Source organism: Myodes glareolus, chromosome 5 (assembly GCF_982192425.1).
Source record: "Myodes glareolus chromosome 5, mMyoGla1.1, whole genome shotgun sequence".
NCBI lineage: Eukaryota > Metazoa > Chordata > Mammalia > Rodentia > Cricetidae > Myodes > Myodes glareolus.
The window spans coordinates 6,703,373-6,730,713 of record NC_142030.1 but is presented as its reverse complement, the minus strand read 5'-3'; the positions used below and the strand labels follow the sequence as shown (position 1 = coordinate 6,730,713).

The following is a 27,341-nucleotide window of genomic DNA, read 5'->3' as shown; positions in this document are numbered from 1 at the left end:
TGTTTTTGTTTTGTCTGTCAAAGTTGTCATTGCATTTAGAGATCTTGTATAGATCCTTTGGTTACCTAATAGGTAAGATTCTCTCAATGTATTTTTGTAAATTCTCTTTAAAAATAATACCTCAGTACCATAAAGGCAAGAGGTTAATGACCAACAAAAACTGGGGCTCCTCTTTCTAGTCAGGGTGTTGATAAAGCCTTAAGGGAAGTTTGTTTACGAAAGTCAGCTATGTGGGAGTCAGCACTTATACTAGCTTTGTCGTTTACAGTGTGTATGATTTTGGCCCTGATAGAGTCAGCTGCTTCAAAAGCAGCTGGGCTTGGTTATCCTTGCTTTTACAAAGCTTGTTTATTTGTTTGTTTGTTAGTCTACTGTCTTTGAAGGCATAGCGATCCGGCCCTCTCCTTTACATCTTTCTGTAGTGGCATTCACTCTTGCCTGTGACTTGTAGACTTTCTCCATGAACTGGGAAATGCAATCCTCAGAGACTGTGACTCTGTCCTGATGGCTGAAGATCTGCCTTCACTCACCCAGGTTGAAAAGTACTGAGAAGTACTCTGCTCTGTCTGGGATCATAGGCCAAACTAACAGCAAGGGGACAGGGACAGAATCTGCTTACTTAAAAATAAATATGTATTAAGGAAAAATATATACAAACCTTGGGAGAAATTCCAATGTCTGAGGGCCCTACACCAAATGTCAACTGTTACTGCTTGAAAACCTTGCTCACGTTAAAGTTTCAAGTGTTAAAGTTCTGCCACTAGTAGAGCTGGCCCTCGCCGCCCCATTTCTGTGTTTTCCAGCTGTCTGGTTGATGAACACATGTCCCAGGAAGTCATTGCACTTAGCCACCTCTCTGTTCTTCTTCATGAGAACTTCCCCGAAATATTACCTGATATCATCATCTTGATATTTTATTTTATCAATTCATTTCCTGCCACTTTTGAGATTCTCAAATCTTTCAGTCCATAGCCTTTTCCTCTCAAAAGATTAAATCAGTTTGTGCTGAAGGGAGGCCATTAATTTCTATACATAGAGGAAAATCTTCAAATGACATTGCAAAGCACTTGGCAGGAAATTACTGACTCTCTTACGTGCAGGGGCCTTGGGAGGTATGTGGAAGGGTGTGATTATGGGTGGGCTACATGCCGGACAGGAAATGGGTAATTGGAAAAGGAGGGTGAGGTCTAATTTGCATGTAAGGACTCTAGTAGCTTTTAAATGATGTGTGTTGTATGTTTGATACTGTGTTAGCTATATAAGATTAATTGCAGTTTAAACATAAGATAGTACTCCCAACATACACTGCCTGGAAACCAAGTGTCCCCAAACCCTCAGTGGGTACTGGAGACTTGATAAATCTACACGCATTGTGTTTGGTCTGTGTAAATACCTATGGTTAAGTTTAACTTACAAATTAAGCATATCAGAATAACATACCTAATAATAAATGAATAATTATTATGCTAAGATATGATAAATAAGTTATTTAAATGTATATATTGGTATTTCTGGAATCTTCCCTTTCACATTTGAGACTATGGGTGACCATTAGTAACCCATACTGAGAAAAACAGAAGCTTAGGTAAGGGGAGACTTCCCATCTACAAAAGTGATATGAAGGAAAATGTAAAGCACAGGAAAAAATGATTTTTTCTCATCTTCACCTACCAGAGGCAATCACGAGTTACAATCTGGCTTGTGCATTTAAAATCTCCTGAGTTGCTTTTGTTAATTCAAGCTATAGTCCTATAAATGGAGTTGGACTATTATATAGGCTATACAGCAAATACATGTTACCAAACTAGCATATCAATGGCTAAACCATGATTGTAGTATCTGTACTGCACTCTAAAGGATACTGCATATTTAAGAAGTCCAGTGTTTGAATCATCTCTAAAAGTTGTTATAAATACTATAATCTGTGACCTCACACACTTTTATTAAACATTTTGTGCATATACATTTGGAGTTTCTTTAAATACCCTTGATGCTTTTGTGCACTTTTTAAGTTGATATATTTTTTTCCTATTTGCAAATATTTTTAACACACATTACAATGCTTTACTGTTCATATAGATACTGCATGACATGATTTTTCTATTTTTATCATTTGGATCTTTTTATACATTGTTTATATTAAATCTTAAATGAAGGTATTTTGGGTTGAAAATGTTGTCTAATATATAAATATAGTCTAACATTAGGGCCCAAGAGATGGCTTAGTGGTAGACAGATTAGTCGTTAAGGGCATTGATTGCTCTTCCAGAGGACCTGGGTTTCACTCCCTGCACCCATACAGCAGTTCACAATCATGTGTCACTCCAGGGCCGGGGATCTGGTGCCCTCTTATGGTTTCCACAGGCATTGCATGCATGTGGTACACAGATGTGCACACAAGCAAATATATCCATATACCTAAAGTAAAAGTTAAAAAAATAGAAAAAGTATTTTCTGCCATAATGTCCTCCCTAGATATTTTCTCACTTTCTAGAATAAATATGTATTGATACACTTCTTGAATATTTGTACTTTCAAAATATTTTCATTTATAGCATATCCTATGCATCTTGAAATTAGTCAATGATACATAAAGTTAAAAAAAATCATTCCTATAACTAGGGAACTCATTCATCCAGTACAATGTTTTTCACTTGAGTTGGATTACCAAGTTACACAGGATAAAGCCTGGTTTGTATCTCAGCACTGGGGAAGGGTATACACAGGGTCTCTGGAGCTCACAGGCCTACCAGTGTAGGAGGATGCTGCTTGTGTGTCCCAGCCACCCAGAACCAAAATAAGCACACAGAAACTGTATTAATTAAATCACTGCTTAGCCCTTTATCTTGAGCTTCTTATTGGCTAACTCTTACATATTAACTTAACTCATTTCTATTAATCTGTATATCACCATGAGGTCGTGGCCTACCAGAAAAGTTTCAGCACGTCTATCTCCACCGACGACTCCGTGGCATCTCTCTGATTCTGCCCCACTCCTTTGATGCTATAGGCCAAGACAGTTCTTTATTCATTAACAATGAAAGCAACACACAGACAGAAGGACCTCACACGCCATGCCAGCCTCGCCTAATCAATAAACTTAGTGCAGATGAGAGACCCTGATCCAAAAAGCAAAGTAGACTGCACCTAAGTAAAAACATCCAAGGTTGACCTCTAGCCTAGTTATATTTTGTGTGCACGCATGTGTGTCCCAACCCCGACAAATTATTACCATCTGTACATGCAGAAGCAGAGGTTCTGAGACGTCTATGGATTCATCTACATTCATCCAGCTAGTTAATGACATAGCTGGGAATAGACTCTTGGCACTCTGATAATATTCTGTCTTCGAAATCACAAGCCTCAACTAGATGTTTCCCGCAGAAGGGTGATGGAAAGTGTCACCGGCTTATTAACAACAGTCAGGAGTGTCAAAATATTACCACAGCATTGCTGCCTTCAGACCATCAGTGCGTTCTTAGGGGTGGCCTGTCAGTTAAAGTGTCTCTGCTTCAAATGCGAGCTTCCGTTTTTAGAGTTTAAAAACATCACGCAGTTATAAAGATAAACTCTGTGTAGTTCATCAGAAGATCAATATATGCCCGTTCCCATTTGTTTTTGTGAAACAGGGTATTGCTATATCGCCTTAACTGGTCCATGGTTCAAAGGTCAAATGTTTGCTTTAGTCTGAATGCAAAACATGGAGTGAGCTCTGGTGAATGACCCTATCTAGATTAAAGCATTCTGCTTAGGGCCTGAGAACCCCACCCCTGGCTGCTCCACTCTTCAGACTTAGAATGAGGGAAAGAGTTTTCAGGAAGGAACACATTCCAGAGATGCTGGGAAGCTTGTCTCTAATGCCCTGTAGGCAGTTCTGCAATGATACCATTGTTCTACTACCTTTTTCCTCTCTTTACTATAGAATTGTATGCATGTTTATGCTTCCCTAAGACTACACTGCTAAACACATATACATCTGAATATTGATTTTATGTTGGGAGATTAGAATACTACTTTCTGCCATTGGGTTATTCTATTATGGAAAAAAAACAGATTATAAATTCTACTAAGTTGAATTTTTGGATGTCACAAAACCTATTAATGTATAGATAATTTAGGGAGTTTTACTCTCTGCTGAGTCTTGGTTGTAATGTTAGGCATGATTTTAATATATAAATTAAATAAAAGGCTTCCATAATGCTTTGGACTTTACTGTGACCTCCAAACCCTACAAACTTCTGAGTAGATCTTTCTCAAATAAAACAGCTGTGAGAAACTTGCTTTTTACAAATAACCTACAAAAGTTGAGATGTAGTTTTCATATACTTGTATAATTTTGTTATAATGGCATCCATATTCTTCTCATCATTCTCAATTCACTGTTTTCAAAAGGTGTGATATAAATAAAGTTAGTCTAATACCAACATTAACCAAACATCAAGTAATTCAGAAAATAAATATCTTATAAAATGACCACGATAAGAGGTCTAAGCAAATCTCATCTCAACTTCAGTGATGATGGGCCCAAATGTAATTCAGAGGCAAAAGGATATTTGCTCTGAGACAAGCAAATGGGTAAACGCTAATTTACTTTCTCTGTTTCTCTGGTCAGCATAGTCACATAAATAAGCAGATGGATTTTGAATCCATAAATACTCTTATTACTTATTGTATATATGTTTTACTATATAATATAATTTTTAAAATAAAAAAGAGTCCAGAGAAAATAAGACATTTAGGGGTTAATATTGCAAAATTAATGTTAATACCTTGAATTTTATTTCTATATGTATTTCGATGCTAGTATCTTCACTTTAATTTGTTATTAATCAGTGAAACTTTAGATGCTAAATTAGCTCTTCTTACAAGTATCTCAGTCTCCTGAACAGCAGGTCCACAATAGTGTGTAATTTCATGAAAATCTTCTTTTCAGGTAATTTGCAATCCTCTATTGTAATTTATTTGTGATTTTCTGAAGCAAATAAAGTGGTTTAGAAACACAGCTCTTTGTGTATGTGCATAGGTAGACATAGATAGACTAATCGGTATGGGTAGGTAGGTGGATCACTAGACAGACGATGGTAGTAGATGATAGATAGATCATAGTCCACAACAGTGTGTAGCTCAAGAGATAGTGCGACTATCTCATACAAATCTCCTCCTCTGTCTTCACTGAGTAAGATGCACAGTTATCAGCCAGCAAATGTTTACAGGGTGAGTTACATAAATGAATGGCAGGAGAGTTATTCCTGTACCTGTGCATATTAAGTTAAACCCATGTGTTTCCTTTATCTAAGAAATTGGCCATATGTCCTGGATTTAGCTAAAAACCTTGTATGGTATTATCCTAGTCTGTTCTTGAACTGTAAAATTTCCAGTACTTCTAATATTTGCTAATAAGAGTAGCATTTCACTGAAAGAACAGTGTGGTTTCTGCTAATTTCAATAACTCTTCAAAGTTGGCATCTCTCGTCAGTGTCCCATGCGCACTTGTGTGGAAGCACTTATGGCTACCAGTCTTAGGTAACTCCAGACTTATAGGTAGAGATGTAGTCACACGCTTCACCTGCTCTTGGTTTAGTTAACTCATTCATACACACTCTAAGATCCCAAGTCTTAGCTCAGTTCTTCTCTTTGTTTTGAAATCACCTTTTCCAAATACCATGATTCTATCCAAGGGGACATTCAAGTTTTGTCTGCCTGCTTTTGAAATGGGTCTTCATTCTTTACAATATTAGCTACACCAGAGAGAAACGGACAGGAAATGAGTTACATGTTTGTTATTCAAACTCAAATGCAGTTTGCACCATCTTCCGGGGAAAATCATAACAATCCTGATTTGTGTCAAAGTTGCTCATCTCAGAGTTTAAATTGTAAGAGCTATGAGTTAATGGAAAATTAAAAGCATGTGCTGCTCTTTCAAAGGACTGCAGGTGGAGTGGGGTTCAATTCCAAGCACCCACATGTGCTTGTTCCAGTAGATTGAAGGTTCTCTTCTAGACTTTACACATATATTACAGGCATGGATGTAGATGAAATACCTACATAAAGTAAGTAAATAAATGAGAGCCAAGAGTTAGTAACAAAAGGGAAATCACTACTTTTAATTTTGTAATATCCTTTATGGTATTAACAGCATTGTTTTGACCAAATATATTTGTTCATCCACAACATTTAAAAAACTGGTTTCCTAAAAAATTCGGAAAAGATAAAACAGTTCTATGAATATTATTTTAATTAAATACAAAACACTATTCCATATCAGGTATCTCTGAATAGATTTATGTCTCAACTTAATGTTACTTAGTGTTATCGTTTCAGATGTGTTTGGATATATATAGTCAAGCAGACTTATGTTCCCGTGTGTATTTAGCATCTCACTCTCATTCCGCAGCTTCCCAGACATCGCTAGCGTCAGTGTGCCAGTGCCCTCTTTGTGATCAATGAGTGTGCACTCTGTAGTTTGAGTATTATTTTGTTTCATGGTTGGTCTTGTTGTTTGTTTATAAAACAAACTTTGGCAGCAAGGAAAGAAGTTGGTTTGGAAATTAGATAAAATACAAAAATAGACTCAATCATCCTATGCTTTTTATCACCTTTCTGCAGGAACATTTTCACATGCCTTCCCTAAATCTATGCTTTAAAGATGTTGATCATCTATGAAACAGAAAAAGTCCCAAGACTCGAATTAGAGGTACCAACCACCCACTGCTTATACCCCTAAGCCCAGGCAGAGAGCTAAGAGATGTACAGTTAGAGAGATGGATGTTTTTATCTCAGATTTTCTCAGCACCCATTAATCTGAATGTACAAACACGTCTCATTAGCTGTAATAGCCATATTTCCCTGGCTCATTGCCTTCACCTGCTCTGGACAACCTTTGATTTCTGTGCACTGCCCCTCATGTGTTTCTGGGTGTCCATATGGGGTTTTTCACATGCATTTAGGAAGGTATCTGACACCAGTGGGCTCGGTGCCACAGTTACTCCCGAGGTGTTTCCGCAGTTCTACTCTGTACAGACACCCTCATCACAGGGCACTGGGGATCTGCTCTGCCATGGCCCAAGTCTCTCCTATTGCTGTGCAGACTGGGTATCAGTAAACTGGGTATCATCTCTCAGAATGATCATTTTCTTCTGGGAATGAAGCATTTGTGCCTAGTTCTTCTTCTCTTCAGTTAAATCTGTTACTTGTGGTCCTGGGCTAGGCTTGGTGTTTACAGATTTCTTTGGCCTCTTATCCAAGGGATTGAGATAAACGCTTACCCTGATTGCAGAGCATCAAGGGAACTTTATTCCAAGCAAAAACAATAGATTGACAGCTGGACACACTAGTCAAGATGCTCAGAAGCTCTAGTAACAGGTACAGTGTTTTTATTCTATGACGTTTAAAGAAAGGAGGAGAGGCTTATCACTAAGGCCCATGGGGTTCTCTATTTTGACTGGCAGATTGAATTCTGTCACTATTTCTTTTCTGTGTCTGTTTCTTCGTCTATATTGGATTTTAATCACATTGTGCCTAATTACACATTGGCATAAGAAGGTAACTATGGGATTCTCCAGAAAGGTTGGTGTGGGGACAGGATTTCTCCTTTTTATACATAAACCCAACTAATCTAAGTCAGGTTGGTTATTTTGCTGTTGTTCCCAGGCAGAAGTGGGGTGCAGTTGAAAGGACTCAGTCTAAACCTGATGGTTGTTAAGAAGATAAATGCATTCCATGGTTCAGACATTGTGTGGCTGGATACACATCTGGTTCCTAGGTTGCTAACAGGTCACAGGCTGGTTGTGCACAGGTGTATGTGCATAGTATGTACAGGTATGGGTCTCAGGTTCCAAAATACATTATTATTGGAAAAGGGGTGAGCATACACCTTGTGTCAAGTTGTTATGTGACATTATTCCTGGGGAGATGCAAATAGACATCTACTCACCTCAGACTGGGAATCCATGACAGATCAAAGTAAGATACTATCCAAATTGAACTCGGTGAACCAATGAGTTTCTGGAACTTCTTTCAGGAGCAGAAATGACTCAGAGACAGCTGTATCACCTAATGCCCACCCCAGCATGGATTACAGCTCTGGAAACTGCAAACCTGGAGCACACTGTGCAACCTGCTGGTGGCTCAGCAGATCAGAGCATCCTTTTCAGGTGTCTCAGTTGGTTCACTCATCTTTCAGGAAGCTCAGCTGCTCTCTGCCTCTTTTGGTCTGCGTGGGCTGCTCTGAGTCTCTTCCAGGCAATTCACCTGCTCTAAAATTGTTTTCTAGAGGTCTTCACTGTTTATCTATGCCTAGGGAGGAATGGGCATGGTCAATTAGCTCAGTTTTAGGAACTTCCTGAAGCTGTTGAGTTGTTTTCTTCCTGCGCTTAACAAACTTCCCTGAAGGACGGAATGCTTCACCTCCATTCATAGCCTGTTGCTTCTCCTCTCTTTTGATAGCCTGTGTGTTAGCTAGTTTCCCTACTAAATGGAAGATTTTTAGTCTCAGAGGAAATTGCTACCTAACACAAAAACAGTTCCATGTTGATAATTTTTTTCTGTGTTTTTCTGTGTCAAATTCTGTGGGGGTTTGGTTGTTGTTGTTTTGTTCTTTGTTGTTGTTTCCCTGAGCACCACAAATGACCCTCTGACAATTTATGCCAAGAGTTGAGTTATTCTATGATACTCATGGGTCAAGGTTTGAGGGTTCCAAGTATAGAAGCCTTTATTGCTGTGGTTTGGTACTCCGCTTTCTCAGCTCATGGGTGTGTCTTCCAGGACAGAACATCCTTAAACCCCATTGCTCAGGCATTTTTATGAACATTCTAGGATTCAGGCCTCATGATGGTCAGTCTTCATTGTCACCCTGACTTGTTTTAGAGTCACCGTGGAAACGTGCCTCTAGGTGTGTCTCTGGGGGCATTTCCAGAAATCTCCAAGTAAGGTGAGATGACTTATCCTGAATGTGGGCAGCACCATCCCTTGGGCTCGGGTTTCTGATTGGATAGAAGGGAAGAAAGCAACTGAACTCCAGCCTTCGTCTCCCTGCATCCTAACTGTGTGTGGAATGTGGTCTGCTGCCTCACACTCCTGTTGCCATTATAGCCCTCTGTGCGCTGTGCCCCAAAGCCATCCAAAGCAAACCCATTCTTCCTTAAGTGGGTTGTATCAGTGACTTTGCCATGGCAATTCACATTTACAGTAAAAAAAATATTACAAACCAGTATTTAATAAGAGTAAATAAATTTATTATAGTAAATAAATAAGAGTAAACAAATGGTGTTATTGTGCTTTTTGATTTAGGTCTAAGGTTTCACCCAGGTTCATGAAGGTAGCTAATGACAAAGCCAGAGCTAAACAAAGTTTTTCTAATTCACCTTGTTTTAAATAGCCATGATAATCACCTATTCATACTGCAGCCCGGCATCCAGTGACAAGTTGTCCCCACCTTATTCCCTGCTCTCTTTCTCTCCTTCCTTCACAGACTCTGGTCACCAGCTCCCGTGGGCTGTGGGGAAAACATTCCCGTCTGTGCTTGGATGGATTATTCTGCAATAACTCCTCTAACTCTGCATTCAAAACCTCTCTCCCCTTAGTCTCTGCTCTTTTAAAACTGTAACAGTTTTCAATCTGATGTTGTCTCTGTTGTAAAATTTTTGTACTCATACAACCAGATAATATTTCCTTTGGGAAATATTGTCAAAATATAGTGATATTGGAATGCATAAAGGTTTAAAAATCTCTATATCACAAAAACAAAAGTGAAAACATTGTTGTTGTTGTTATTATTATAAAACAAATGAAAAGCCTGGATGAAACATTGTATAGTAAGATTATTTAATAAAAGTTATCCATAGTGTGCTAAATAGCAAACACCGTCCTAAATACTGCATAAAACTGAGTTATTAAAATTAATTGTAAAATGAGGACCATTCCATTAGAAGACAGATAAATGGGAAGTTCAAAGATATATATGGCAATAACAGCAACAATATTAATAGAAATGCTTAGCAGTCACCAAATTTGTAAGTACTTTTAAAATTCATGTCCATGTACTGTTAAGTAGATGGGGAAAATTCTTGCATACAGTGCTGATGTAGCTGAGAATTGATAATTTATATTAAAACATGCATCATTTTTAATAGGAATTCTCTGTTCTCCTGGTTAAATTATTTTTTTGTACCTGCTTCTGTGTATGTGTCAATCTGAATGTGGGTTTGCCTGTGTGGTGTGTGGAGGCTGGAGGTCAACCTCAAATGTTGACCACTCTCCACCTGACGATCACTGATTGGCTAGATTGACTGACCAATGAGCCCAAGGAATCCCCTTATCGACAGCTATTCAGCACTGGATGACAGGCATGTGCCACTACATCCATTTACATGGGTGCTGGAGATCAAACATAAGTCTTGACTCGTGTACAACAATCATTTTACCAACTGAGCTGTCTCCCCCCGCCTGCTGTGTTCTCTCTTGTGTGGTCTCTCTGCTCTACTCTATGATGCCCTGTGCTCTGCCTCCAGACTCTCTGGGTTACTCCAGTGGGAAGCATCCTGAAGAGACAGGAAAGGAGAAAGATGCAGACCAGATGGGCAGGCAGGTGAGAGGGACTTACAGACCTCAGTCTGACAGTGGCTCTGGCCCTCTACTGGAAGGAAGGCTCCTGATCCAAGCACAGTTCTGTTTGCACCTTGGTAGGACCCTCAAGGCTAGCATGGTCATGCCCTAACTGCTCTAAGATGATACCTGGCCTGTTAGCATTGTTGAACATTCCTCTTAGCCCTCCCTGACATTTTATGCATAATCTCTTTCTTGTTTCTCTTTAATACAATTTTACTTGCATGTACCATCTGTTCCCTTGTCTAGACCCCAAATGATCTCATCTCATCTTTAAAATTCTAAGACTTTGTGTTAAGAACTGATGAAGGATGCTCCTAACAGAACACTGAATCTAGGTTAAGTGTCACAGGGTACGGAGGGCCCTGTCGGGACAGGAAAGAGTAATTCATTCACATTGGGAGAATTTGGAAAGGTTTCCCACAGGAGGAGGCATTTGATTTGCCTCTGAAGTCTGGTTGAAGGCTCTGCCAAAAAACAAATGTGTATCTTGCCACCCAGAAGAGACTCTGTGGCTGGCGAGGGCAAAGGCTCATTACTTTCTCATGTCTTCTTATTGCCAAGGATGAGGCTAGGTTGTTGTAAGTCTTAAATTAATGTGGCAGGATTGATAATGACTCTTTATTGAAAAGCATTCCCAGGTGAGTGAGAGGTGGATTTAGTACAGCAGACAGAGTGTCTAACAGTGCCTGGTAAATGGTGGGTGGTAGCCAGTGGTATTCCGCTATTAAGAAATACGCGTGGCATTTCAGCTTCACTCTCCCGCACTGGAAACACTGGTTTACACATTTCTACCCACCACCCCCGCACAGGGAGTCAGGCACTGCCTTTGTCCTTGTGTCTCATAACTCATTTCAGTGAGGGACTGGATAGTTGCTCACTGGGTTAGAGTGGTTGCTGGTCTTCTGAAGAACCCGAGTTCAGTTCCCAGCCCTCACGTTGGGTGGTGGACAACATCCTTTAATTCCAAACTTGAGGGACCAGAAGTCCTCCTCTGGCCTCCATAGGTACCTGAACTCACTTGATGTACATTCACACAGACATGCACAAACTCATGACTCATGCATATATATATATGTAAAATGAAAGAAAACCTGTTAAAAGTCATTTAAGTATATATGAAAATCTATTGCAAAATATGAACTGATTCACTTGTATTTTAAAATACTGTAGTAAGTCTACCTCAGCCTGAAAGGATCTTCAGCTTTGAGCTATTCAGCCATATTATATAATTAAATCTGTTCAGAGAAGGAACTGGGGTGTTGTCTCATTTTTTCCCTCTTGTTTGGGAACTAAAAGCATTGTTCAAAATCAAAAGGCTGCTCTTAAAATTACCCATAATTCTCAAGTGAGGCAGGGAGGAGGTTTGAGGGGGAAGCTATGAGTGGGCTGCTCAAGGCTTGCATTATGAAAGAACCCAGACAGACAATCTTGCTTCAAAACCTTGTGATTCATTGCATAGAGTTTCAGGAAGGCAGATTGGAAGGCAGCTGGCTAAGGGTGTTGTCATCCTGGAGAGTGTTTCATGGCAGACGTCCGTTCTAGCCAGCCAAAGATGAATAAAGGAGGAAAATAAGGCACTGCTGTCCCTTCGTTTCATAAGTGGCAATGATGAGAAGTTGTCCTCCCACAGGAACTGCTGGATGATGACACCTAATCACCAGGGTTTGCCCAGCATGTGCCACTCACCAGAGCCGCAGAATAGGTCCTCACCCGCTTCCTCACCTCCTTACTTCCTGCCCTTGTTCGTAAAGGGTGAGTGAGGTGAGGACCAGAACAAAGAACCTTGCCAGAGACAGGTCAAAATGACAGCCCAGAAGAGTGTCAATTCCGTGTGTTGAGGACAGTCAAGGGAGCTGCACCATGGAGAAGAGAAATGTGAAGTTTTAATTTTATAAGAGGGATACAGAGCTCTCTGAGGAGGTAGAAAACGCTATAAACCGAGAACAGTTCTCCCAAAATGTGCTGTGGAGAGTCACGTGTCCTCCCCCTCGCTGGGACGGGGATTCCAGCTCTGCACATTATCTTCCCAGCACAGCCTGGACCTTGGGTGGCTCCTCGCCCATTTGAGTTGCAGGCAAGCAAGTCAAGAGCTCAGACTTCTCCGAGGAGTGAAAAGGCAACGATGCTCTTTCGAGCTAAATACAACCTCTGATTTTTATTCGTTATAAGAAAAAGCAATTTGCTTTTGTACTTGAAAATCTGGGCAAAACATTGTGTGGCAAGGGCCAGCTCTACAATGCAAAGGGTGGAGGGTGGCATTGCGTGTGTCGTGAGCTAGGTCTTTGCTTTACAGGTGTCTATGGAGCACACGCAGCCTCTTCTCTCCACTGTGCTGCAATTGTTCTTATTGACCCACCCCCAGCTAGCAATCAAAATGACAAAAGGAATATGGTCAGAGGCTGCCTGGAGTGCTGTCCAGTTTCCACCACCTGCACAGTATTCATGGAAAGTACACTCAGAGTGCAGAAGAGAAAACCAGGGAAAAGCTGCAGGGTCTTATGTGATACATAAAATATTAGGTTGTTACCAGGTACAGAAAAGATTATATGTCATCAAAGAGAAGCAGGAAGCACATTTTAATATTCTAATTTTCTGCTTATTGGTTCATTTTATAAATTGCAATCAATGATATTCTGTGAGCAACAACACAAGATCAATTGTAAAACAGTTTATAATTCGTGGACAGTATTGTAAATTATAGTTTGCCTGACAATAATGGGAAGGGTTTCTATGCATTGGGATCCTTTACTTGTAACAGGGTAGGGCCCGTGATCCACTTGTAATGCGTATTAGAGTGATCTGTTTCTCCCCACCCAAAATTCCTGGTGTTTGGCCTCATGCAACTGATGCCATTATGATAATAGAACAAGATGTCTCGATAAGGGGCTTGGGGAATGGTGATCTTCTAGTTTCGAGGTTCCCCTACCCTCAGTTTGCTGAACTCAGCTTTGTATATAAGTTTGGTGGTTCTTAGACCCACGACCCACCCCAGTGCCCTGGAAGGGCTTCTTCACAGCAGTGGAGATGTCAGTTTCCAAACCACTGGCAGTTAAACCAGGACACACTTGCCATGTTTCTCTCTGCCCTATGCTCTAACCTGGTGACGTCATTCGTGACTGGATACCTGTAACTCGGCTTCTCAGGGAGTGTTTGTTCACTTCTCACATGACTGGCATCATGACCAGGCTTCCAGGTGGACAGGACACACATCAGAATGATTGATGTCAAAGGGATGTTTGCACGCGTTAGCTTTCCCTGTGTGTCCCTGAACTCGTAATTGTCAGAGTTAAGAACGTCCCCAATTCCTATGCGGTAACACCAAAGCAGTCACATTCAGAATCCTAACCAAGGAATGGGGCCTGGGAAGTTGGTCACTTCTAGTAATTGAATTAGATGAAAAGGAAATTGGGGAAAAGCGATTTGATAGAGGCTCTGAAAACCTTAGCTGTATGATCCTGTAGGCTGGGTGCCAACTGAGCAGGTAGCTTTCATGGATAGCAATCTTGGGTGCAAACACACTTGCCCTTGGGCCCCAGTTTCTACGCACGTATGTGATTTCCCTTTGAAACACAACTCAATACTTGACTTCACTCTTAAGTGACTTAATTAGAGATCAGCGGTCCTCCTCTCTTACTTTCTGATCCTTTCTCCTCTCCTGAGGTAAAGACATTCGTTCGTGTTCATATATACCTCCTCAAAACTTGGAGCTTGACTATCCAAGGTACCTCTTCCTCCATGGCAAAGTGCTGTGGTAAGGACACCCCCTTAGACCCATTGTGGATGTCTTTCTGTCCTCATGATTTCTGCATCACATTTGGGAACATTAAATATTTTCAGGGTTCTTGAAGCTCTGTCTACAGACACCTTGGCTTTTCTTTTTGCTTGGTTCTTGGTCCTCACCTGGAACTCCATGTTGGAAGAGAAAATCGAGGCTGGGGCTTTGGGGCAGTGTATTTCTTTTTCTTCACATCCATCTTATTTTCAAAGGCGACAGAAGGTGGAGCTTGAAGAGGTGGAGGGTTACACTCCCTGTTTCTCCAGAACATTTTATCTAAATGTTGAGCCCTCTCTCTAGTCCCTCTGTGACTGTAGAGAACTTTCCCTTGTTCTTTCCGTACCCTGACTAGCAACTCTACCGACGACAGCACTGTATAGTTAAGATGAAAAATATTACAGCTCAATTGAGGGGAATTTAGGGTCAAAGAAGGCAGAGAGGCGGGGTCAGAAGAAAGTAAGGGAGACAAAACTCCATGGAATCGCTTGACTGTTGTCCTGACACCCATGGACACAGGAAATAACGGAGGGCAGAGAAGGGACTCTTAACTCTAACTTTAGACCTGTTAGCTTCTTCCGGATTATTGCCCAGCCATAAAGAGGGGAGAAAATACCTAATACAGAAGGAGATAAACAAGAGAATGAGACAGTTATTGTTGAGTAGTCCCAAAGGCCCACTTCAGACAGAGGCACCAAAAGTCGCAGTACACTCAACACGGACAGCCTGAAATGCCTCTCTCTTGTCCATGTTGCTGCTATGAGAAACATTACACACCTGAGATTCATCAGAGCTGAGAAGCGGGACAGCAAGCTTGACAGACAACTCTAGAGTTCAAGTTTGCTTGCATTCTTGTTGCTGTGATAAAAAAAAAAGTCTCAGGCGAAGCAACTTATGGGGGGGGACGAGGATTTACTTTCTCCTGCTTTACAATTTGATAAGGGACACAATCAGGAAAGTCATGGCGTTGTGAATGTGGAATAGCTCATCACCTTGTAGCCCCAGTCAGGAAGCAGAGAGTCCATGGAAATTAGGGCTGCTCTAATGACACACTTTATCCCAGAAGATTATGTCTCATGAAGCTTCCACAACCTTCTAAGACAGGTCTAACAATGGGGATCAGGTAATCAAACAACATGGGGAACACTTTCCATTCCATCAGCCACATTCCCACATTCCCCAGGCCTCCTTTGGCTCCTGCATATATCATAATGAGAAATATATCCACTCCAGTCTCCAAAATCTCCATAGTATCAAACAAAGCCTGTTGTAAAGCCCAAAGTTCACAGTCTCTTCTGATACCTAAGGCAGTCTTTTAACGACAAGCCCCCAGAGGGAGCCTCAATGCCTTCAGCTGCTCGTTCATCCTCTGAGGCCGATGATGGAATCATCTAGACTCCAGTGGCCTTGCAACATCTCACCCCTCCAGCTCTTTTGTGTCTAACACGTGACCTCTTTTGGGCCACCTGCCAACTTCTCCAGTGACCATCCCATGGTCTGGACGTCTCTGAGACGTCTCTGAGAGCTCCATTGCAGTTTAGGCTTCACTGTCCCAGCTCCGTGCAGTGGCCTCTCAGAGCCTTCTCCCAGGCACTCTGACTGGGCCTCATATTGCCTGGCCTCAGAACCTTGGCACAAGCCCCCATGAACCCCTCCCTCATACAGCTTTCATATTTGTGAAGTTAGTACCACAGGACTTATGCCGACATACTATAAAGACAGCTTGAGATGCAGCCTGTGCCCATGGAGCGCAGTTGCAATGGTCTCTGTATCCAGACCCTAGGGTACACATTTTCTAGGCCATTTTCAGTACGCCATCGGCATTCTGAGTACAGGTTGACTTCTCTTGAATGAATTTGTGTTTTTATGAGTTGGAGTCTTCGGTTGGTGGTTTCTTTCCTTGGAGAAGCCTGTCTACAGTCTCCGTGTAAAGTGTGAGCTTTCTCCTTAATTATGGTAATCACTTTAATGATTACACCCTCTTTCTGTGCACCATAATTTCAACTGTACCCCCTCTTACATCCCGTCTTCACGATGCTGCAGTTCTCATATCTGCCTGTGGCTGTCGTTGCTGTCACTGTGGGCCTGGGTAAGGCCGTGAGCTGTAACCATGACACAGCCTGAGTGCTGTCTTGTCTGGGACATTTCTCCACTGGAGAAATCAGTGTGTTACTTTTTAACTCAGTCTCAAGCTCTCAGGGCATGGACAAAGGACAACCACATTCTGATGGAGCCTTTATTTCTGTCTGAAACTTAAGGAGGCAGGACTCCTCACTTCTCTTGGTATGGTTATTCTGAACTCCCACCAGATTGGTACACTTAGCTGCAGACAGTATTCTAGGGGTTTTCTACCTTAACGTTCGAAATCCTTCACCTTCTCTTCCACAAGCATGTCCCTAAATGTACTAAAAACCACGTGGATGGGCCCTACTCCTTGGTATTATTTTCTGTCTTAGTAACCGTAATAGTTTCTATGTCAAGTTAACTGAAAAAAATCAATTCAGGAAGTAACACATTTATTTTCATCTATAGTTTAAGAAAGGTTTCAGCCCTCAATAGTGAGGAAGGCAGGACACTGTGACCATGAGACAATCGATTTTATTGCATTCACATAAGAAAGTAGAGAATAGACAGTAAGTGAGTGTAAAATTTCAGGACTTGCTTCTTCAAGTAAAACTCTGTCCCCTGAAGGTTCATCACCTTTTAAAGCCATGCCATCAGCAGACACCGAGCGCTCAAACACGTGGCCTATAGGAGACATTGCACATTTGCACATTCGAACCACAACAGTGAGAAATGCTAAGTACTTGGAGAATAAGACCATACCAGGTAATCAAAGGCCATAGGTGCGAAAGGCAGCTGCGGTGAATATTCTGGAAATGAGATAGTCTCAAAAAAGTGGAGATTGGCCTGATAGTGGTGGCACATACACTTAATTCCAGAACTTGGGAGGCTGAGGCGGGTGGATCTCAGTGAGTTTGAGGCCAGCCTGGTCTACAAAGCATGTTCCAGGGCATCCAGGGTTGTTATGCAGAGAAACCCTATCTCGAAACCCACCACCCCCAAAAGTGGAGATTGTTGTTGAGGGAGGTGTTAAAGGGATGGGCAGCAGCCTACACGCGCCTGCAGAGGGTAGATTTTAGATTTAGAATCTTGGACCTGGTTCCAAAGATGATGAAGTAATGAGTGGAACTCGACTGGATGGTGAATAAATGAAGTCGAGGTGAAGGGCATTGCACTTGAGGAAGTTAAGTGAAGCCAAATTCAGGGATGAGTCATTATTGAGGATGCTAAAGTTGCCAAAAGGGAGATTAAGATTGAAAAGAAAGCCGAGCCAATGCTGAAGTCATTGAGGAAAGAAGCTGTGTGACATCGGAGGTGGAGTAGGGCATTGCTAACTAGGCTTTGCACATAAATTCTTCTAAGTAATAAATTGATATTTATATACTGCAGCCATTTTATATCTACATTATCTGAATGTATTATACAAAATTAATATATATGTAACTACCCATAGTATAGGACACCTGCATACCCTGGTTCCATAACACTTAGTGATTTACATGTTCATCTGCCCCGTATCCTGGATTTTTGTTTATTTGTTTGATTGATTGATCAATTGTTTATTTATTTTGAAGCATTAGTGCTTAGCAGTTGGATATGAACAGCGTTGCCTTATTATTTTTAAAGGCAAATTTCCTTTCGCTTATAATTATAGGCCTTTATTGGTTTGACAGTTGTGTTAGACTCTTTGATATTTGTAGACATTGGTATGTTTCTAAAAGCAGTCCATGTAAGGGATACTGAGGTCTCTCTCTGGTCTTGCCCATTCTTTATTCAGCAAATAAAAAGTATTTTCATTAGACATTACTCCAAGCATTAGATAATATGTTTGTCATGATAGAAAATATCTCTTTGTACTCAAAAGATTTCCCTTCTCTTGAATGGGATCTAAGGTTGGGATTGATGGCAACATAATTTGACTCCTACTCAAAGGTCATCCAACAACAAAGGCGGAAATGGACATCAAAGAGAGAGAACAACCACTTCAAAGACCTCCAAGTGTGGGCTTGTTATGTGGGGGGAGCAGAGCTACGTCTGGTGTATGGGTGAATGGGAATATGAGGAAGAGAATTGTTAAGTCAATCACTACCCTACAGGCCAGTGTTCAGTTTCATTTTAAGAGCATTGACAGGACAGTTCAGGACTATGTGTGTATATAGGGGTACGTATTTTTGTCATTGCTGCTGTTTCCAAAGAATCCAAAGAGAATTCTTGGCTGATGATATAGCTCTCAGACCCCACATCCCAAATGATACCCCACGTCCCTCACAGCGCCCCACCCGCATAGTCCCTTTCCTGTTTCTGTGATTGCTTCTTTCTGTCCCCTCTACTCTCAACTCTTCTCAAGCAGTTCCTTCACCTTTGCTAGGAAGCAAAACTGTAGACAACCAGAAACTCTTGGCTTTCATTCTTTCCTGTAGCATGAGGGGGCTGGCTTGTTGGGGTTTCCATTCCACCTGGTACCCAACAGCCAGCATACCCCAAGGAAAATCACACACAGGACTCCATAAGGTTATAAACTGATTGGCCCATTAGGTCAGGCTTCTTGTTAACTCTTATAACTTATTTTAACCCATTTTTCTCATCTATGTTAGCCATAATGGCTCTGTACCTTTCTCAGCTGGGCAAGTTACATGCTGCCTCTTCGGTGGTCTGCGCAGGAGTGGCGGAGGGACCTTCCTCCTCCATAGCCTTATTCTATTCTCATTGCCCCGCCTCTACTTCCTGTCTGGTTGACCCGCCTATACTGCCTGCCTGGCCAATCAGCGTTTTATTAAAATATGATTGACAGAATACAGACAATTCTCCCGCATCACTTTCCCATTTCCCAGCTCTCCTACCCCTTCCTCCCGACTATCTCTTGCCTCAATTCTCTATTTTCTTTGGTAACAAAATCCTAGGAATGTCACTCTCTTTAACTCCTTTCTCTTATTCTCTCATGGGTGAAGGCCTTGGTTCTGGCTGTACCCTTTCCTGCAATGTGCCCTCACCAGAATCCATACAATTTCCTTATCCACTGGCTTCAGGTCTCTGTTTAAAATGTCACCTCAACGAGATGGCCATTAACTCTTGTCTATGAAAACATCTGACCCTTACTACTATTTCAAGTTTTATCTAACTTTTTATATTATTTAGCACCAATATTGTTTGTTCAGGGCTCTCTCTCTCTCTCTCTCTCTCTCTCTCTCTCTCTGATTTATTTAATTTTAATTTTGAGACAAGGTCTCACCATGTAGCCCAGGCTAGCTTTAAACTCACAACAGTCTTCTTGTCTCAGCCTCCCAAGTCCTGGGACTATGGTATGCGCTATCACACCTGACAGTATGAACACTCTTAAGCCCTGATGAACATTAAAAACCATGTCTGTTCTAAGATGCAATGCCCTGAACATTCACAAACAAAACATTACTTACAATGCAGAGTAGTTGAAGGGAACTGTACCTCTGACTGGAGGATTTGACACAGTTGGGTTCTTCTACTTCAGTCCTGATGATTCAAGAGTTGTGGTGTGTTGACTGAGTTTTCTGTCCTGCCCAGTTCCCACAATCATTAAATCCCAAAGAAATCACATAGAGGTATACATTAGCTATAAACTGATTGGCCCATTAGCTCAGGCTTTTTATTAACTCTTATAACTTATATTAGCCCATTATTCTTATCTGTGTTAGCCACATGGCTCAGTACCTTTTTCAGTGAGGCAGTCACATCTTGCTTTTTCTGTGGCTGGCCAGGACTCCCGAGGAATGGGTTTCCTTCTTCCCAGAATTATACTGGTCTCATTGACCTGCCTCTACTTCCTGTCTGGTTGTCTTGCCTATGCTTCCTGCCTGGCTACTGACCAATCAGCGTTTAAAATATAATTGACAGAATATAGATGATTGTCCCACACCAGTGGTGGTTGGGTAGAAATGGCCACATAGGCTCATTGATTTGGATGCCTGGTCATCAGGACGTGGCACTATTTTGAAGGTTTAGGAGATGTGGCCTTATTGGAGGAAGTGTGTTATTTAGGGTGGGTTTTGAAGTTTGAAAAGCCCAAGCCAGGCCCAGTGACTTGTTCTTTCTGTTACCTGCGGATCTTGGTGTAGAACTCTCAGTTCCTTCTCCAGCGCCGTGTCTGCCTGCATGCTGCCATGTTTCCTTCTGTGACAGTCATGGACTAAACCTCTGTAACTATAAGAAAACCCCAATTTAATGTTTTGTCTTATAAAGTTGCAAATGGTTATGGTGTCTCTACATAGCCTCTGCAGGCTAAGAGTCACACTCACTATACCACATGGGACCCTGCAAAGTGTAGTCACTTCCTCATCCTGATCTCTGGTCCTAACAACCAGAGAAACGGATGCTCCTCAACCCAAAGAAGACAGCTTGTCAGAATCCAAGCGCAGGAAGAAGCCCTGTGTCATTGCTACAGGAAACTGTTCCTACCTGTGGCAAATAGCCCGGGTGAATTTAGTAATTAGGCCTCAAAGTCCTGTTGAAGGCATGGATTTATAGTACACAGGATAATGGAGCACTTTGCATGCTGGGAAAACCATGGTACAGATATAACATGATTTCCTGAGACACCAGCTGAGATAACAAAGTCCCAGGTATGAAAGCCGCATCTATGAGCTGCTGTCATCCTTGAGTGGGGTGATTTCTTACTCCACTGTAAACTAGATAGCCAAGTCCCTGCCTTAGCAATCTGAATGCTTATAGGAAAGGGAACTCCAGCCATTACTGAGGGGAGAATATGACAGCATCCAGTCTCAGCTGCAGCTAACCATGATGTTCTGGCATGACTAAGATATAATCAAGAATCACTCAGATTTGGGCACAGGGACCATGACTTCTGGCCACCATGGAAGTTCCTGGAAGCTCTGTGCCATCCTTGCTTTTGCTCCTGATATGACATCGAATAAAACCCCTAGCTTCCTTTCCCAGAGAATGTAAGGGATTCAAACCTGGAGGAGAGACGAGAAGGAGAACATTCATCAAGTCCTTGTCAATCAGGGGCAGCAAAGGAAGGGAACAGGGAGGGATGTTAGACTGTGTCGTCGTAAGCCTGGTCTGGCAGAGTGGCCCTGCAGCCGGCTGTTGTTCCTTGAGTGATCTGGTCTCACATCACATGGGTCATGTACTTTTCTTCTTGCTGTACTGAAACACCTAAATGCAACAATTAATTGGGGGACACAGAAAGTGACAGGTCAGCCAGAGGCCCCTGCTAGAAAATAAAACAGAATAAATTAAAGACAGCAATTGAGGATGATACCTAGAGTCAACACCTGGCCTCCACAAGCTCGTATGAGTGTGTACCCGCCCACCCCCACACTCATATGCATACACACACACACACACACACACACACACACACACGCAGACACACACACCCATAAAATCAGAGTAAAATACACCCCTGTGGTTATAACTCCTAGTAACCCATCACCCGTGGTCTCACCCACGCTCATGATGCTGTTTTCTAAGTTGTGCTGGCTAGACTTCCTTTAATGGTGACAGGGATGTGGAAGTAAAAGTCAAATAAACCCTTTCTGCCTCCAGTGTCAAAGTCATGGTGTTTCATCCCAGCAATAGCAGCCCTAACTGGGACATATGTTTGATGTGATGTTCGTCCAAATGGGGGCTCTCCAGTCCTTACTCACGCACATTTGACGAGGCTGCTGTGACCATATCTCAGAGTTGTCCAATTCCAAGTCGGTCTGTCACCTCCCGTGTATTCTTGCTGTGTTCCTCTTATGACGCTAAATGAGGGTGTCTCGTGTCAGCACAGGACTGTTAGACACTTATCATATAGAAGCTGTAGAAAATGAGGTTTGGTCAAATCAGGCCGAGTGTCATCCTGGTGACCTCCTTTGTTCTAAGGCAACACTTGCTATAAAAATGACTAGATTGCTTTTCTTCTGGTGACCTACATGTTTAACCAATTGATTGTATTTTGCATGAAAATCAGCACGCCTTTCCTAGTTTACTTTTGCTATCAGTATAATGCAAAAGCTATTTTCCTGAATTAGGCTGCATTTCATTAATCTTTTAAACATGAAATTATGATGGTTCAAGGTTAATAAGATTTAAGGATATGTGTTACTTAAATCATGACATGTTTCAAAGATGTTTCTCAAAATCACTATTTTTAATATTGTGAAAGTACAAATTAGATTTAAAGTTTGGAAAAATTGGTCAAAATTTAGTTAGATTACTGGGTGTTTTATATGTGAAGAATTCAGGTCATTTAAGAATGGAATTGGGGAATTATAGATTAAGTTTTCTCATTAAGGATATGATTGATATTCATTAGGAAAGTCAACAGATGTGAAGTACCATGGAAATTCATGAGAAGGAGAGTTGATTTTATTGGCCAGGGTACCACATGGTTGCCTTTCATACCTAGCTCAACTGTATTGTCATCTCCTTCATTCATTCTGTATTCATTGATTCGGTTATTTATATTCAGAATCTCTAGGATGTCAGACATGGTATTAGACACTAAGGATACAATATGGCTGCAGGGTTGTGAGTGTCATGCTGGGAATTTGCACAAAGCGCTATGGGGGTCAGATGAGCAGATAATAGCTGATAATAGCTGCTGCCCAAGGGAATCCTGGGAAGTGTCCAGGACATCTTACAAATGAAGCATACCCACACACCCAGCTTGGATGATCTGAAGGTCAAATAGTGGTTGGCTAGGTGACAGGAGAAGGGAGTTTCAAAGTCATTGTTACAGGCAACGCATTTGCATTTCAAAAACAACTCCTGTTGTCTTCAAAATAATTTAAATATCTCATTTATTTCTAACAGAGTCTTTGAACTAAGACTAAACCCTGAAAATAATTTGCCAGGTCATAGACATTCAAGAAAACAAATTATAAAATGAGAAAGTTAGATGGAGATTGTGACTGACAAGGATCCATTTCAAAGCAGTCAAGTGATTTAAGAGAGAAATGAATATATTTTATTACTTTTGATTTTCATAATTAATAATTTTTATATTATTATTATTATTATTCTCAGAGACAGAATTTCTCTGTAGCTTTGGAACCTGTCCTGAAACTCACTCTATAGATCAGACTGGTCTTGATCTCACAGAGATGGGCCTGCCTCTGTCTCCCAAGTGCTGGGTTTGAAGGCATATGCCACTACTGTCCAGCCGTAATTAGTGGATTCTAATGTGAAGCTTTATTTTAACAATTCCTAGAGGTCAGAATGTGGAAAGGGAGTGAACTCTCCTGAAAATATACTAGGGAAGGTAATTCTAGTTTCTCTCCTTCCCCAGGTTTAGGCATCTTCACGTCTCACAAGACTGTCCTTGAAGCATGCACACATGTGCGGTGCACAAATGTAGTATGAAGCTGCTTGTTCATTTTCGGCTTCCCAGACCTGAAATAATCACACAGAAACTGTGTTAATTACAACATTGCTTGGCCTATTAGCTTATGCATATTTCTAGCTCACTCTTATCTCTTAAATTAACCCATTTCTATTATTTTATATTTTACCATGAGGCTCATGGCCTACTGGCAAGATTCCAGTTGACGGCTTATGTCTTTCTGCTCTGGCAGCTCCATGGTGTCCCTTTACTCTGCCTTCTTTCTCCCAGCATTCAGTTTAGTTTTCCCTGCCTAGCTGTACTCTGCCCTATCACAGCTCAATGCAGATTCCGTATTTACTAACCAATTAAAGAAACACATATACAGAAGGACTTCCTTCATCACACACACACAGTTTTATGTCATCCTGCAGACAGTGCAGCTACCCGCGGAACAAGTAGACCCCCTACTTTGCCTGCCCTTGACTCTAGAACTCTTCCCATCCAGTAAGCAGAGCTCTGTGTCTTGCACATGCTGGTTCTGGCTCACATAAGAATCCCAACGTGCTCATTCAGAGGGGCTTGTGACATCCAGCTAATTGTATTGTGATTAAATGCATAGAAATGATTAGACCAGTGGTTCTAGGAACCTCTGATTATCACTTGTCAACTTAATTTCCATTTTGTCTCTAGGCAATCACTCCAAGCTAAATGTAGATACAACTTCTCTGCGGTTGTCAGTTAGAGAAAAATGACCACCTACTTATCCACTGACAAGTTCATTATAGGTGGAGGGCATTTTGCAATAATTTGTAATGACTGGAATAATGTGTGTATGTGTGTGTGTGTGTGTGTGTGTGTGTCTGTGCACATGCATGTTTGTGTGTACCATATATGCCTGATGCCCAAGGAGACCATAAAAGCATCAGATCTCCCAAAGTAGAGTTGCCCAGGATTGCAAGCCTCCATGTGGGTTCCAGAAAGCAAACCCAGTTCCTCTATAAGAGCATAAGTTTTATTGCCCTGTAGTTTAATCCAGAGAAGAATATAACTTATAAATATGTTTAGATTTTTTTCTGATCTTAGTGACTTTTGTTTATTTCTCATTATATGAGGTCTAAGAAGCTGAGTTAAAATTTAATAGATTTTTCTTAGCACTAATTCGTGCTTGTTCATTTTTATTTCTTACTCCCAGTTTTCTCATCTGTGAATGAAAGGTTGACACTGAATAAATTGCAGCATTCGTTCAAGCTGAAAAGCGTTACCCTTCATTCTGTTGCTGTCGCTGCGCTAATCCTAAACTCTCATGCTGGTCCTCAGTCGCCTTAAGACAAACTGTGTTATTTATTCTAGAAAATACCCACTTCTCTGAGTGTTTTTCGGCTGAGTTGTCTTCTGTCTATTCTGAAACAAGACCTCTTTACCTCCTATATGCTGAAACCCTCGTTTGAAGTGTCCATCATTCTTGATTCTACCTGTCCAACCTCCCTGATCTGGATGTACAATCTCACAGTGCCATAAAGCCCTGCCCATCGCTTCAGCCCTTACAGGTTTCCACTCTCTATATTCCGTGACTCCTTGCTCATTCTGTGTTGGGTTGCTGGAGTCTCCAGCACTGGTGCACCACTCCTTCCTCTCACACCCCTCAGAAGTACTCAGACACTGTCTGCCGCCCCATCTTTGTCTGATATCCTAAACTCAAGATTAAAAGAAATCATGCATGTTTATATAATGTTAACTATTGTAAATTACAAGTAACTAGGAGTTGGAGAGATGGCTCAATAAGAACAATTATTGTATGTACAGTCATGAAGACCTAAGCTCAGATCCCCAGAACACACATAAAAAACCTGGTGTGGTCATACACAACTCTAACCCCGGCGCTGATGAGAGACAAGAGGCTGCATATTGCTTGCTGCTCAGTCACTCTGGCTTCAGGTGCAGGGACACACACACACACACACACACACACACACACACACACACACGGGAGAGACAGAGAGAGAAACAGAGAGAGAATAATAAGTAACTAGAAGGCAAAGGCTATGTCACATTTCCCCTAAAGACCCTTAGAACAGGTATTTTATAACTGTGTATATGTTTTTAAGAGACAATCACTTTTGAGCTTTCTATATAGGTTTTTTTTTTTCAGAAGGATACATTAAAGTTTGTATGACTCTTAACCAACACTCTACATCACGAATGAGTAAAACGCCGTATTTTTCACTGATTCCCAAGTGGAGACAACCAAGGCAACTAAATGAAATTCTGGAACACTACAGATTAAATACTTCAAATCCTACTCATACCTCCACAGTGTGGAATGTTGTCTACAACAGCACCGAAAACCTCCAGGCTCCCATGCTCTGGCACATTTCTCCTGGGTGTCTACACCTCATCAAGGTGGGAGTAGATCAACTTAGTTTCTGTCATTTCTCTTCATCCCATATTCCTTCCTTCCCAAATCAAACAAATGAAATACCAGAAAAAAGCCTCATCCTTTAGTATTTATACTGAAAATCCCCTCCACAACCTAAACGTGAAGTCTCTTGGTTGATTTCCTGCGTATTTATTTTGTGTTATTTGAAGGATAGCATAACCATCTGAGTTAGTGAATTTTCCTGCATCTATGTTGAGATGCTCAGTACTAAATTTTTTATTATTTGTAGGACGTTCTAATTGTTGAGAGCTTTTCCCAAAATACTTAGATTAATAAGATGGTTGCCTGTGGTGCTTGTATTCATTTGGAAAACTCCTCACAGTATGAATTTAGATCTTGTATTTTTAAATGAAGATTCAAATGACCCCAAGATATTCTTGATTGTTATTGTACTGTGATTTATATTAAACTTCTGTATCAGAAGAACAGTCGCTTGGTGAAAGCCGAGAGTCAACAGTTTAGAGGTTTGCTTGGGAAGATGGTGGTATTTTTAATGCTAACTGGCACTTCTGCAGATGAAGGTCTTTTAAAAGACCTTGACGTTGCTGTGGAATTTGTACTCCTATTTCCTTTTTCTTTTTGATGAAATATAATCTTTTTTTAAGTTTAATAGCACATCTGAAAATAACTGAATATAAACATGAGGTTGTCCCTATTTGTTTTAAACACCCTCTTCATTTTATAGCAATACCTATATGAGGGTATTTGCTTTGATAAATGCCATAGAAAATATTCTGCTCTTGATTATGAATAAATTTACATTTATGTAGACACTGTGTACGCATTCATTTTACTTAACATGCTCGTGAATGCTCAAAATATTATACCATGAGAAAATAAACTGCATCCAACTGCTGTTACGTGTCTGCCTTGACAGCACAGAGCAAGGGCAGGCAGACAATGTGAAGCCCTGTTCGGAATGGCCCGTGTGCCTCTGCGTTCAGCACAGCATGTGGATTTGGGACCTGACAATTCAGGTTACATCTAGTCATGTTACTAAAAAGCCAAACAGTGTCCGAAGTCGATTTTCAAAAGCTAATGGTGAAGTCCACACTGTTTCCAAAATAGCTGTACACGTGAAAACCTTGAACAGTCTTGATTGCTTGGGAGCAACCAAGATTAAGCAGAAATTGCTGAAATGCTGGGTTTCATCAGGA

At 41.2% G+C, this 27,341-nt stretch overlaps 1 protein-coding gene across 1 annotated transcript in view; it reads left to right on the top strand.

Annotated features, from left to right (window-relative positions):
* The window catches only part of Ush2a (usherin), a 683,507-nt gene that overhangs the window by 339,863 nt on the left and 316,303 nt on the right, over positions 1–27,341 (top strand). The window contains 2 exon segments of the mRNA XM_087905997.1: positions 23,712–23,779; positions 25,983–26,153. Coding sequence (XP_087762123.1) covers positions 23,712–23,779; positions 25,983–26,153 — 239 coding nt within the window.